At 39.5% G+C, this 14089-nt stretch overlaps 2 protein-coding genes across 9 annotated transcripts; one reads left to right on the top strand and one right to left on the bottom strand.

The window, feature by feature from the left end:
• The first annotated feature begins 1741 nt into the window (after positions 1 to 1741).
• On the top strand, positions 1742 to 6547 carry LOC144077680 (T-cell ecto-ADP-ribosyltransferase 2-like). Of its 7 annotated transcripts, none has more exons than XM_077605589.1 (5): positions 1742 to 1872; positions 2169 to 2272; positions 2411 to 2479; positions 3782 to 4461; positions 5778 to 6547. In XM_077605589.1, the coding sequence occupies exons 3-5, from the start codon at positions 2414 to 2416 to the stop codon at positions 5869 to 5871; spliced, it is 840 nt and encodes a 279-aa protein (XP_077461715.1). In that variant the 5' UTR covers positions 1742 to 1872; positions 2169 to 2272; positions 2411 to 2413; the 3' UTR covers positions 5872 to 6547. The 7 variants fall into 7 exon arrangements, with proteins under 7 accessions (XP_077461715.1, XP_077461717.1, XP_077461716.1 ...); XM_077605591.1 differs by having other exon boundaries at positions 2408 to 2479; XM_077605590.1 differs by having other exon boundaries at positions 1747 to 1872; positions 2205 to 2272.
• Positions 6401 to 13967, bottom strand: LOC144077679 (neuromedin-K receptor-like). Of its 2 annotated transcripts, XM_077605586.1 has the most exons (6): positions 13860 to 13967; positions 13456 to 13763; positions 11901 to 12089; positions 11669 to 11819; positions 7952 to 8148; positions 6401 to 7873 (listed from the first exon to the last, which is right to left on the bottom strand). In XM_077605586.1, the coding sequence occupies exons 2-6, from the start codon at positions 13656 to 13658 to the stop codon at positions 7639 to 7641; spliced, it is 975 nt and encodes a 324-aa protein (XP_077461712.1). In that variant the 5' UTR covers positions 13659 to 13763; positions 13860 to 13967; the 3' UTR covers positions 6401 to 7638. The 2 variants fall into 2 exon arrangements, with proteins under 2 accessions (XP_077461712.1, XP_077461711.1); XM_077605585.1 differs by having other exon boundaries at positions 13456 to 13905.
• Between the last annotated feature and the right edge of the window lie 122 nt (positions 13968 to 14089).

The raw sequence follows: 14089 nt of genomic DNA, 5'->3' as shown, positions 1-14089 counted from the left end.
TCTGAAACTGATCATTGAGGTGCCAACGTGCTGGAACAGTACATACTAAATGTTGTCTAGGTTGCATGATGTGAGGGAAGCAGTGTCTCTGAAGACAGCCTTGACTCCACTGACTGTTGAGGAGTTCACCATCATAGGGGAAGTATTTCGAGTGCTTGCACCATTCCATCAAGTCATTGTGGAGTTGTCTGGAGAGTGGAGAGTTCCAGGTTCGAACGTCATCCCGATGACGAAAATGCTCTCTCGCGCTTGAGCGTCACCCTTCTACCTTGCACACAGCCCGCAATGCAGTTACATGAAGACCTGAAGCATTGAGTCACAAACACTGCTTTCAGTCTGGAGGCTTTGAGTGTGTTAACCCTTGGAACACTTCTTGTCAGGTTTCATGGCTCGTGGAGCACAAAAGGTCCCAATTGCAGGTGGCACGATTCTCCAAAAATAACAAAGACTTGGAAATCACATAACAAAATCAAACCTGACGGTGAGGACGTGGACATGATCATGAAAAACGCAGACGATCCGACCAGGACTGAAAAAGACACAGGGTTTAAATAGACAGACATGGGTTGACAAGACAGTCAGAAACAACTGGGTCACAAGAGGCAGCAAGCAAAAAGACAACATAACCAATCCCTAACACTTCTAGAAACCCCAGATGAGCAAAAATGCAATTTAAAAATGACATTTATGACACGTGGCAGCAATTTGACCATGAAGTGAGTGGGACAGATGAGACCTAATGCGACAACAAATGCAAACTCAGAAGTGGAACATTGCTTAACATCTGGTAGAATTCAATGTACCGAGGACGCACCTCATTATTGGAAGAATCCACTTCCCTAATCTGTTTTTATTAGCAAACCAATTCCTATTCACACCAGCATCTTCTGTGCCTTGCGGACACATATTTTCCAAAGCAGGAGAAATTGCAACAAAGGAACAAAATAGGCTCAATTACAAAACACTGGATAAACTATTTTTTTCTCCAATAAAAACCTTTAAACAATGAGTCCATTGTCATTCATTGCACTTTTCCTTGTGTTTTGACATTGACAGTTGTTTACTTAATTTATCAACTGTTTCAAATATCAAATAGAATTTTTGATTAAATATTATATATGGAACAAGAAAATGTGAATGCATATACGTAAGTGATGGTATTGGATACAATAGGTCATCAAATTGGTGTCAGTTGAGTTTGTCAACTACTATATGTTTCATGCAGGGATTTTTTAAGTCTAGGTACCTCGGTGGAGCAAGTGGTTAGTGCGTCAGCCTCACAGCTCTGGGGTCCTGGGTTCAAATCCAGGTCATGTCCACCTGTGTGGAATTTGCATGTTCTGGCAAGACTATAGAAAGTCAGAGACTTATCTTAGGCTCAGATGGGCCCTGCAATAAAAATATAATGTATTCAGAAAATTCTCTATTCTAAAATTTTGTAATTCTGTATACAGGTTACAAAAATATATGAGTAATTACTTAGATTTAAAAAAAACATTTATAATAATACATTTATGATACGAAAATTAAACAATGACTTTAATAATAATAGACTATTTTTTAAAACAAAGTCGAGCACCTAAAGAAAAATAATATAGATATAAAGAACACTTTATAAAAAAAATAAAAATGTGACAGGCCTTGGCAACTTTCACATACTACTTGTATGCAGAGACAGTGGGATCCATAACTCTGCTCCTCCCACATAAAATTAAAAATTGAGCTTTCAAGTGCACAGAAAGTGACGCTAAGCAAGCCTGTACTGGCCTGTGGTAGCGAAAGAGGAAGGAAGTGTACTGAAGGTCAGAGAAGGAGGATATCGACTGTTTTGTCAGGCTTCATCTCCTGGGAAAAACTGAAAAGACACACCAGGTAAGTACAAGGGGTCAAACCTTTAAATTCCTTTATTTTTGCATTGACTTGTTTATGATTTATTGGACGCTATAGGCCCAATGCGGCTGTTGTAACAAGGGCAACTAACTAGTGGAAAACACAAAAGATACTTTTCATCTGCCTCTGTCATTTGTAAAGTACAGTGCTGGTTGCCTTTATTTGCGTGAGCCAGTAGCTTCATAAAGAGACATAACAGCTCCTAATGGGGAGTTATTTCCTTCCAGGAAGGAAAAAGGAGTCGCCCTGGGTGATAATTTTTTTTTCACTGGTCCAAGTGCTTTTCGTTGAGGAATTCCTTGCTATTTTCGCAGGAATATTTCTCATTTCATACATTGGGGGTCTCACTAAACTCATCTACGCACGTCTATCCATCTCGGAGGTAAGTAGACGTGAGTTTAGGTTGGTGGGACTAATAAGAGCCATTTGAGCTCATATTGTAAGAATTTGACTGAAAACCCAAGATAAGCAGATAAGCTCACTTTTCCAAACTATTGAATGATTGTCTTCTTTTAAGCAGATAATGGAGGAAAAGATGATCCACGTGAAGAAAGAATTCCTGGCGATCTTTGCAATGCTCTACTGGACAGTAAGTAGCTAATTTTATGCGTTCTGTACATTCTATTGAGTATCATTCAATTTTTATATAGGAGATAATTAGAATATTTTATCTAGTTGCAAATTTTTAAAAAAATCAAGAGATTATCACAATTTAATCCCTCTTAAGTAAAAAATTTTTTTTTTTTAATGTATGAAATAGAGTTGATTTCTTAAGTAAAAAAATATATCTATTTTTTAATGTATAAAATAGAGTTGATTTTTAAATAATCTCATCTCATTTTCTAAACCGCTTTATCCTCACTACGGTCGCAGGGGGTGCTGGAGGCCATCCCAGCTGACTTCGGGCCAGAGGCATGGGACACCCTGAATTGGTGGCCAGCGAATCGCAGGGGCACAATGAGAACCAATCAGGTCACAATCAAAATTAAGGACAATTTTGGTGTACAATCAAACAACCATTCACGCTCACACTCATACCTAGGGGGAATTTAGAGTGTCCAATCAGCCTACCATGCATGTCTTTGGAATGTGGTAGGAAACCGGAGTACCCAGAGAAAACCCACGCGGGCCCGGGGAGAACATGCAAACGCCACACAGGTGGACCAACCTGGATTTGAACCAAGGTCTCCCAATGTGAGGCTGACGCGCTAACCACTCAGTCGCCAGGCCGCCTTTTAATAAATCTTCCAAAAGAAATCAGTCTAAATGTATCAATTAAAAAAATGAACTAATAAAATATTTAAAATAATAATAATGTAGATAAATGAGTGGGCAGCCCGGTGAGGAGTGGTTAGCGCCTCGGCCTTACAGTTCTGGGGTCGGGGGTTCGATTCCAGGTCGGTGCTCACTGTTGGCGTATTCAGCCCAGGCTTGCGTGGGTTTTCTCTTGGTACTCCAGTTTACTCCATCACCTGGTGCGCATAGTTAGCTGGGATAGTCTCCATCACCCCCGTGACCCTTGTGAGGATGAGTGGTTCAGAAAATGAATGACATTTACATACCTGTCAACCTCTGCCGATAACTGCCCTTATAAATGATTATGATTCCCCTTACAAACCCCCAAAAAACCTTACAAACACCGTACGCGTACGGTGTTTGTAAGGTTTTTTGGGGGTTTGTAAGGGGAATCATAATCATTTATAAGGGCAGTTATCGGCAGAGGTTGACAGGTATGCATTTAAGGCACTACAGTCAGAGGCCATTGGACAAATTGTACTCCTTAGTTAAACCTTAGAATGTTGGTTATGAAAGAACTGTAGGACAGTGCTTGTCCCTTATAGTCCATCAATAGCACAAAAATATTTGTGCTTATTTCCACTTTCCTGCTAAGGTGAGCGCAAATAAACGACTGGATATGGCCCCAAACGCTGTGGACATCTTGTATGAGGGCTGTGAGAAAAAGTCCATGGAGAAATTAATCCAATCCGATGTGCTAAGTCAAGAGTTGAGCAATGACATTGGATTCGAAGTCTCATGGAGCGACAAATGTTCCACGCTGCTGCCAGGAGGTGTTAAGGAACATACGTCCGCCCTCTTGGCCTACGCTACCGGCAACAAGGGATTCAAGAAGGCCTTCAACGACGAGGTGGAGACTATGGGGGTCAACGCCAGCACATACGAAGATCACTTCCACTATAAGGCCCTGCACTTCCTGCTGACCAACGCCATGAGCCTCACGTCCCCTAAGACGTGTAGAAATGTTTACCGAGTTTCCGAAAGTCCTTACGAAGTGAAAAAGGATGCCCGGGTGAGATTCGGACGATTCACCACGGTGCAGTCGGACTTGTCTATGAAGGAGGACGTGGAGGGGGGAACCTATTTCAACATTACTACGTGTTTCTTCTTTAACTTGGAGGGCTTTTGCGGCCTGACTGAGGACACCGCCATCTTGTCGCCCGCTGAGGAGTTCACTGTGAAGGACGTCAGGCAACCAGAAGATGCTGACTACACCGAGGTCATTCTGACACACTCAAACCTAATGGCTTCTCTCGGGTGTGAGGCTTTATCACGGTAAGGCCAGGAGAAATCCTACTTATTGCATTGTGATACCTCAAAATGCCCAAACTCAACACGTTTGTGTGCTTATTAATTAATATACAGTGGTACCTCGAGATACGAGCTTAATGCATTCCGGGACTGAGCTCGTATGTTGATTTTTTTGTAACTCAAACGAACGTTTCCCATAGAAATGAACTAAAAACAAAATATTTCGTTCCAACCCTCTGAAAAAACACCAAAAACAGGATATTGGATTGGAAAAACATTTTTATTTGTTCTAATTCGCCATCTATTAACAAAGTAACAAATAACTAGTGGTCTAATAGTATACTAAAATGTGTTTAATAGTTCTATAATTAGACGGATTTCGCAGAAGGGAGAGAGTGATGGGGGGGACTTTTTGCACGGCAACGCGCTCGTAACATAACAAACAAATTTAAATGAACTTGGATTACGATGCAGACACTCAAAAATAATGTTAATCTAACCTTACACTAAACTTAATTCTATTTTTTTTAAATTTTGATACCTTTCTTCTCCCGGGTTGGCTCTATTTGCCCCGCCTCCACCCTGACTTACACATGCAACCTATCGAATGTTTGCTTTGTATTCCCTTCAAAATATTCCGAAAATGATGCACACAAATGTCCTCACAATAGGATAACGCACGACCACTTGCCAACGAGAAGTAGTATATACGCCATTCGCACTGACTAACGGGGAAAAAAAAACACTGAAAAAATGCAACGCTCCACCCAGTGCTCGCAGAGACATTACAAAGAGGGAGTTGCAGGGAGAGAGTCAGTGGCCATGATGTTCTTATGAGCAGCCTCTCACTTCCGCTGTCTGCTCGTATATCAAAATTTGTCTCGTATCTCAAGATAAATATTTGCTCAAAATTTTATTCGTATCTCAAATTTGCTCGTTTGTCGGGGCACTCGTATATCGAGGTACCACTGTACAGTAGAAGCTAACTTCACAAGAACTGGTAAAAATCAGTTGATATGGTCACTGTGACTCAATTTTATTGTGAATTGTGGTTAAATTTTTTGGAAGAAGAACGTTTCGAAATTGGATCTGACAATAAGGATTTCCAAAGAAAGTGATTGCGAAACAGAAGTCGGTGCAGATTGTTATTTTGTCATTAAAACACAAAAATGTTGGCATTTTTTGTGGGTTTCATGACAGTTCCGTTTTCTTTCAAAAAAGACGATTTGTGTCATGATTGTTTTGAATAGTGTTTTATTACTGAATTAATCAAGCTTCTAACTCAAGCCAAACCTGAACTTGAATGTATGATAAGATCGTGTTCTCTTTTGTGTTTCTAGGGCGCCGGCAGACCATGGCCCCCAGTGGTTGGTAATGATGCTCGTGTCCTTTTTCCTATTAATGACCTTCAGCCATGACTATCTTTGCTTATGAACAACGATCCTTTGACAAATTTACTGTGTAATGCGTACAGCGCTGTTAACCTGTATACAGACTTCATATGTACTACATAGTGACTTCATTTTTTACACAAGGTCTAGTAACTTTGTTAATAAGAAAAATAAAACGCCATCCAAAAATTTTAGCTTACTTTGGTTATTTTTGTCTGATATTTACAGGAACTTTGTTTGAGGACTTCAAACATTAAATAGGAAAACTAGACGTAGCAAAAATAATTTGAGAAGCTGATATTATTTCATGGCACTGCATGACTATGCATTTCATTTTAAAATGAATTGATTTTATTCTCTTTTAGCAGGTATGATTCATCTTTAAATGTGTGAAGTTAATTTTAACTGACAATCTGTGGAGATTAAATGTGTAGATGTCTCTTGCTAATATGACGGAGTTGACAACATTTTTACATCTACATCTTTTACATCAATTATACTAGGTTTGTATTGCTATCATTGATTTACTAATATGCCTTTTAATTGTTAAGAAACAAATCTTTTGTTAAAGGTGAAATTCTTGAAATGTTTTATTTTGTCTTTGAAGCTGACAGATTATATTGTACAGGCTATATCCTGTATATTTTCTAACACTTAAATACTAGCAGCATTTTCATGTAAATAAAGAAATAAATTGAACAGATATATTCTCCAATGAACCTGTTCTAAAGAATTGTATTTTCTTTCTTAATGCCCATTTTTTTTGCACTAAACTAACACAAATTTCTAGAAACGTAAATGCAATAAAGAAAAAAAAACCAAGAAAAATACAATCAGGTGGAACCAGCAAACAAGTAAATGTAACAATAATAGTAACAGTGGTACCCCAAGCTACGAAATGCTTTGAAATGCTTATTACTGATCCAAAATATGTAAAGCTGTCCAACTTACAAAAGATCAATTGAAATACAATAATGCAATATTTTAATATTGCGGTAATTACGCGAGTTGATCTTGGAGTGTATCTCCAGGTTTAGCATGCAAGACAGGCTCATTTTCCACTCATCCCAAACAGCAAGATTCATTTATGCACACCTATTTTCCTCTATTTTATCTTTACAAATTTTGGGCCTGCCTGGTGGGAAAATGGTGTGTGGTTTTCTCTTTGTTATTGGGATGGGTATATTATTATTATTATTTAAATATTTTATACATTTATATATTTATTATATTATTATTTCTTTTTGTTCACATATTGTGACAAATCTTACCTGTGAGTGACGAGAAATACAGAGTACTGAAGAGCTGGACTTTCGATTTGGATTTTTTTTGTTCTGGATTGTGGCTCCATTTTAAAGGCTTAATGAATAAAAGCCTTATTTTTGCTTTTTTTTTGCATACATATATGCATATGCATACATATTTCATACACATTTTTTATACTTTTATAATTTTTAAAAGCTTTGGGGAATCAGGAGGATCAAGATCATGGAACGGATTGTGCTAATTCAATGTCAAATAAACCTCTACTTAGGAAAAATAAGTTACGAAAAAACTTCTGGAACTAATAAATTTCATAAGTAGAGGTGCCACTGTAATAGTTATACAATAAAAAAGGGAACCCAATGGGAATTGACTATTAAGTGTTTCCGAGAATTTAAACAATGGTCCCATCATAAATACTGTAAGTATAATACAATGTATGCAATTTAATTTGGATAAACTTTTCAAAATATCTTACTCAAATACCATTTTTAAAAATGCAGTACGTGCTACAACTCCACCAAATTATGTAAATTACGGAATCATGCTAAGCAGTTTCACTATCAGGCTGACAAATAAACTTTGGTCCTACTGTACGTGTGGTTTGGTGCGAGCACACACTCTTGTCCTTGCTGAGGATGCTGGTCTCAACCCGTGAGAGCGTGCACATGCTACTGTGGCGGTCCGGTCGCCGCCGTCTGTTCTGAAGTTCCAGCTCCTCGTAACTGGAAACCCGGACGAACGGACACCAGCGGAAAACGCACTTGAAGCCAGTCCGGAACCTGATTCAATACCAATGAAGTTTCAGAAGGCTTCTAACGTGAGTGAGCCGAGTAAAATAGGGCGGAGGGTACACTCACTTGCTATTAAGGCAGCAGTAGATGATAGGGTTGTACATGGTGGAGCTCATAGCCAGCCATAATACTGCCAGGTAGACCTGCTGGATGGCTTTCCACTTGCTCAGATGTTTGTTGAGGCCCATCACCATGAAGTAGATGTGATAAGGCAGCCAGCAGAGGGCGAAGGTGACCACCACGATCATCATCATCTTCACAATCTGCAGAGGGATTTGTGGAGTGAAAGGGACCAAATTATGGACGGGATACCACTGACTGGTTTGATCAATGAAAAATGCCATTTACCCATCAACAGCCCAAAATCCACTAGTTTATGTTGTTTTTGTGCTCATTGAAATGGTTTTTATGCATACACAACATCGATAGAAAAGAGGAAAACATTAAGTTACAGAATAAATAAAATACAACATACTGTATCTCAGTGTATGAATTCTGTGATGAAAATCCAAGAAAACATAACATAAAACAGCAAACTGGTTTAACAACTTCGACTGGTTGTTACTAACTATGAAATGCCGAACAAAACCACTAACCAAAGTATAAATTAGAACACATTTTTGAAAATGATGTCACCTGATTTTAAGGAACTGCTGATACCAAGTCCATATTAAGTTTTTTATTTCCACATTAGTTGTGCACCACAAAATACAGTTTGAATATTCAGTTTTATATAAATGAATTAGTATGAAAAATGATTTATAATTAAAAAAAGAAATCCCTTTAAATTGCAGTACAATTTAAAAAAAAACCTAAATATTCTGTATTATTTTTCCTAAAAACCAAAATTAATTCTTTTTGAAAAACCCCAATCTTTGTCCTCTGAAGATGACATGAACAGGCCCAATTTCAGATCACCTAATCTAGGGTTTCTTTAATATAAATTGCCCATCAAGAGCTTCGGTGGCACATGAAAAAGGTCTTCAGCACTTGATCTGGTTGTTTCTCTTGAGGACGAGAGATAAGACCAACCCAAACTCGCATGCTCAACATGGATAATGCATGGAGATGCTGTTCCTCTCATCTCCACCACAGACATTTCTGCCTCGTGAGCAAAAGGCTTTTATCTTCATCGGCTCAATTTTCCCAGCTAATTGTTCCTTTGATGATATTTGTTACCCGTCATGCTCTTTAAAATATTGCACCTGTCTCCTTGTCAAATTATAGAGCATGATTGAAAGCATTTGTGATGTCATTTATTAGCCGAAACCTATGTTCCTACCGGCATTAAAGATGAATGCTCTTCAAAGGATTCAAGGAAATGCTTTGGTTTTCCGAAGAATACTTGCACCCAAACAGTCTGTCAGGTGAAGCTGTGGCATTTGTTGTTATTCATCAATAAAATGTTCTCTGCAGGCATTAATCCTGCTGCTGTCTAGATAGAGTGTTACATCAGGGCAGATGTGTTTGCCCTTAATCCCATATCATCCTAATTCAGTGCACTTTCACTAGAAATATCAACCAAGCGAGACCATTTATGGGGATGTTGACAAGAAGTTCGTACCGAGTGTTGTCACTGAGGAGTTTATCAATACAGTAATACCTTGACATACGAGAGCCCAAACATACGAGAAATTTGGGATGAGAGTAAAATTCCGAGCAAATATTTCCCTTGAGATACGAGACAAATTTTGAGATACGAGCATACGAGACAGCCAGGAGGCGGAGACACGAGATGATAACTTATGATAACAGTGCACTTGCTTTCTTGCCACATCTCCCTCGTGTAAAGATATCTACGAGCACTGGACAGAGCGTTGCATTTTTCCGTGTTTTTTTTGCATTAGTCAGTGCGGGAATTAAGGGAAAAACAATGAGTCCAAAGCAAGCAGACGGAATGAAGAAATAAAAAATGTTTTAAAAATTCCCCAGAAAAAAATATGCGATGTAGTGAAGCCGCGAAAGTTGAACCGCGAAATGGCGAGGGATTACTGTATTTTGAAGGGGCGACAAAAGCAAACAACCCTAGATAGGTTCCTTGGCAAAAAAAAGCCAAGCCAGAAGTAAAAAAAATAAAATAAAATTAGAAAAGTTTAGTGTAAGGTAAGATTAAAACGTATTTTTAAGTGTGTCCGTATTGTAGTCTAAGATCATTTAAGTTAAATTTAGGTTTATGTTATGTTATGAGCGCGTTCTTTCTCTCTCTCCCCTCTGTGCACTCCGTGTTGTACCTAATAATGTCTCATTTTAGTATTGAACATCATAACCACTTAGTTATTTGTTACCTTGTTAGTAGTTGGTGAATTAGAACCAATAAAAATATTGTTTTCATTGTAATATCCTCTTTTTGGTGTTTTTTCAGAAGGTGGTAAAAAATTAATTTGTACTTAGTTCATTTCTATGGGAAACACATTGATTTGATATACGAGCTCGGTCCCGAAGGAAGCTCATATTTCAAGGTATGACTGTATACGTTTAGTACTAAACAAAATTGAGCAAATTATTTTAACATTTATATAAGAATTTAAAGAAAAATTGGAAATGTGGCGGGGGTTATGGATGAAGCCTTCATATGGTCTTTTATAGGTTGAAAAGGGTTGAATAGAAAACCCGTTTTTCTCCGGGCACTCAGCTTCCTCCCACATCTCAAAAACATGCCTGTTAGGCTGACTCAATGCTCCAAAGGTCTGATTGTGAAAGGTTGTTTTTCTTATTGGGCCTTGAAATTTGCTGGCAATCATTTCATCCATTTCAATCTTGCTCATAGTGAGCTAGTCCATGCCTCATCGCCCCCTCTTGAGATATAAAAACGTACAAAAGATGACTAAAGAATGAGTAAAAATCCGAACTGTCTTTCCAAGAGAATCCCACAAAATTGCCTCATCAGACGACCCGATATTTTTTGACCAATGTGATTTACATAGAACAGAGCAAAGGCAGGATATCACATGGTCAATGAATGCATCTTCCATGTACCATATTTTTCTGCATTATAAGGTGCACGTTCAATCGATAGCCTATTTTAAAAACTGGTTTCCATATAAGGCGCAATAGATGTAGTAAAATTAGTGGTTGGGGGGTTAGGTTATGCCTCCACTCGATGGAGCTGTGCAAAAGGGATATACAAATCGTATCACGATTGACCAATATTGAACCATATATAAGGAACATCCGATTATAAGGCGCATTGTCATTTTTTGAGAACATTCAAGTCTTTATGGTTCGTCTTATAGTGCGGAAATACGGTTATAATCCAGGTCAATTAAAAGTTAACATTGGACAAATAATAGTAGCACAACAGAAATGCTACGAATTCAAAGACATTTTTCTCTCATGTTGGAAAATGATTGATTGTGGAATCATTTATCTTGGTTTTTATTTTTCAATTTTAGGAGAGGATATAATTTTAACAGGAGTATATGGTCTTTATATCCACTCATATTTAGGTTTTGATCACCTTTAAATTAAGTAGCTTGTAGTTAATCAAGTAACGTCCACTACAGCTCGTTTTTACCACTTGTGACTGCCAGGTAAGAATTCATTAGGGTTTGGTATGTGACAAGTTAATAATGAAGAGTTTCTTACATTCTGAAATTGCTTGTACTGTATATGTTAATGTCTTGGTGTTTAAATTCTCCATGTAAACATGGGCCGAGGTCTGCACCGAGCAAGGTGCTATTGTAGTTTGTCCACTTCCATTTGCAGAAGACCAATCTAATGTCAAATCCAATTAGCTTTTCATATTGCCTTAAACCATCAAATAAGTGGGAATAATGCTTTTACCTTCCTTTTTGCTTGCAGCTGCCCATGATAGTTATCAGATGTGTCTCCGGGGATCTCCCCTCCCCACAGGGTTACCCCAATGGTTGAATAAGTGATGGCCATCACCACTAAAGGCACCGCATAGACCAGAACCGTTACGACGATGTGGTACCTATGGACACGGACAAAAATATGATCAGACATGCCATTTTGAGATTGAATAACACGAGGTGTCTATTGTACTTGGACTCACATGAAGGGGTCGTCTGCCATGCGAGGCCAGGCTACGTAACACAGGGTCCGGTGGGGAAGAACTCGAATTGTGGCGAAGTAGCCGAGGGGGAGAGCCAAGACGACTGCCAGACTCCAGATAATCATGATAACGGCCACTGTGGCTTTGGCGGACAAACGAGGCTTCAGAGGATGGATAATGGCCATGTACCTACATTTCATAGGAAGGGAAAAAGTTGGTCGCCATCTGTCTCCAAACTGATGATAATAGACGCTCCCTAGAAAATGGACTGATGGATAAATTTACAGATTCCCATTGAAATTTTAAATTGGATTTCTTTAGTAAAGTGTTTAGTAAATGAGGACTTGTTTATACAATTAGCAAAATTTGAGGATTCTCAGCCAGTCATACCAATTTAAATGAAGTGGACGTCAATTTCCATGAATTTCATGCAGTAAACTAAAATACCATGAACAGAAAAATCTACTTTGTTACTTGGAGCCGTAATCAGTGTATTTGTTTTCACTCATTCATTTTTCTTACGAGGGCCGTGGGGGTGCTGGAGTATGGGGTACACCCTGAATTGGTTGGTTGCAGCCAATCACAGGACATGTTTTTAATCATTTTCATTGTTTTGATTTAATTAACTTTGTACTGATGTATACATTTATGAAAATAAGAAATGACATTGATTAGTAATTTGATAAAAATATTCATTCATTCATTTTGCGTACCGCTAAGACTGAGAAATGTCGCAGGGGTGACAGCAGCGAATCCAAGCCAACCTTGGCCAGTAGGCGGGGGACACCCTGAATAGGTCCCCAGCCATTCAGATAAAGAACCAATCAGGAAACAATCAAACTTAAGGACAATTTAGGTGTAAAATCAGTGCAAGTTTTTGGGATGCGAGAGGTAATTGGACTATCCGGAGAAAACCCACGCCGACATGGGGAGAGCATCCAAACTCCAGGAGCTCATGGATGATTGAACCCTCCACCTCAGAACTGTGAGGCAAATGTGCAAAACCACTTCCGCCATGCCGAAAAAATAAATAAATATATAAATAAATAAATAAATAAGGGCCTGGTGGATTGAGTGGTTAGCACGTTGCTCTCACAGCTCTGGAGTCCTGGGTTCAAATCCAGTTCGGTACACCTATGTGGAGTTTGCATGTTCTCCCGGGCCTGCGTGGGTTTCGCCAGGTACTCCAGTTTCCTCCCACATTCCAAAGACATCCATGGTAGGCAGATTGGACACTCTAAATTGCCCCTAAGTATGAGTATGAGAGTGAATGATTGTCCGTCTCCTCGTGTCCTGCGATTGGCTGGCTACCAATTCAGGGCGTCCCCCGCCTCTGGCCCAGTCAACTGGGATAGGCTCCAGCACCCCCCGTGACCCTAGTGAGGATAAAGCGGTACAGAAAATGAATGAGTGAAAATAAAAAATAGTCATTTGCCCCATTAAAGTTTAAAACGTCAACTTTTAAATATCTGTCCACCAAAGGGTTTAATTCTAAGTGAACGATAGTTTATCATCTACCTGAAGCAACACGATAGGTGGTCTGTAGCAGTACTACCTGTCAATGGCAATCGCGGTCATGGTGTAAATACTGGCAAACACCGCCGTCACCGGGAACAAGTTGTGGAATCTGCAGTAGAGCCCCCCGAAGTACCACTCTCCGTGCGCGGCGTAGATGAAGTTGACGAGCGTGTTGAAGGCGGCCATGGACGCGTCGCACACCGCCAAGTTGAGGAGCAAATAGTTGGTGACGGTCCGCATGCGCTTGTGCGCCAGGATGATCCAGATGACCACCGCGTTGCCGACCAGAGCCACGCCGAGAACCACGCAGTAAGCCAGAGCCCACAGCGCCACTCGCCACGCCGGCTGCACAAATGGGTGAGCCGGTGGGCTTTGGCTGGAGACGGTGGCGTTCGCGTCGGCCGCCATTCGGCTAAAAATAAATAAAAAATCGGGGTATACCTCCAAAGAACACGAAAACACAGCAGATGCAATGCGTCCTGGAGCGGCCACTTAAATCAAGTAGTGCAAGCAAACCCCGCCCTGACCAACTGGTAGTAATTGATCCCACCTGGGAAAACTATATTTTAGTTGCGATCTGACCTCTTTTAATAACTCCGTTTTGAGTGCCGTATCCAACATTGATCTGTTTTTGCATCCTGTCAAGTTTTCAAACTACTACTGTATATGAA

The sequence above is a fragment of the Stigmatopora argus genome, chromosome 7, assembly GCF_051989625.1.
Source record: "Stigmatopora argus isolate UIUO_Sarg chromosome 7, RoL_Sarg_1.0, whole genome shotgun sequence".
Taxonomy (NCBI): Eukaryota; Metazoa; Chordata; class Actinopteri; order Syngnathiformes; family Syngnathidae; genus Stigmatopora; species Stigmatopora argus.
This window is presented reverse-complemented; position numbering and strand designations above follow the sequence as displayed.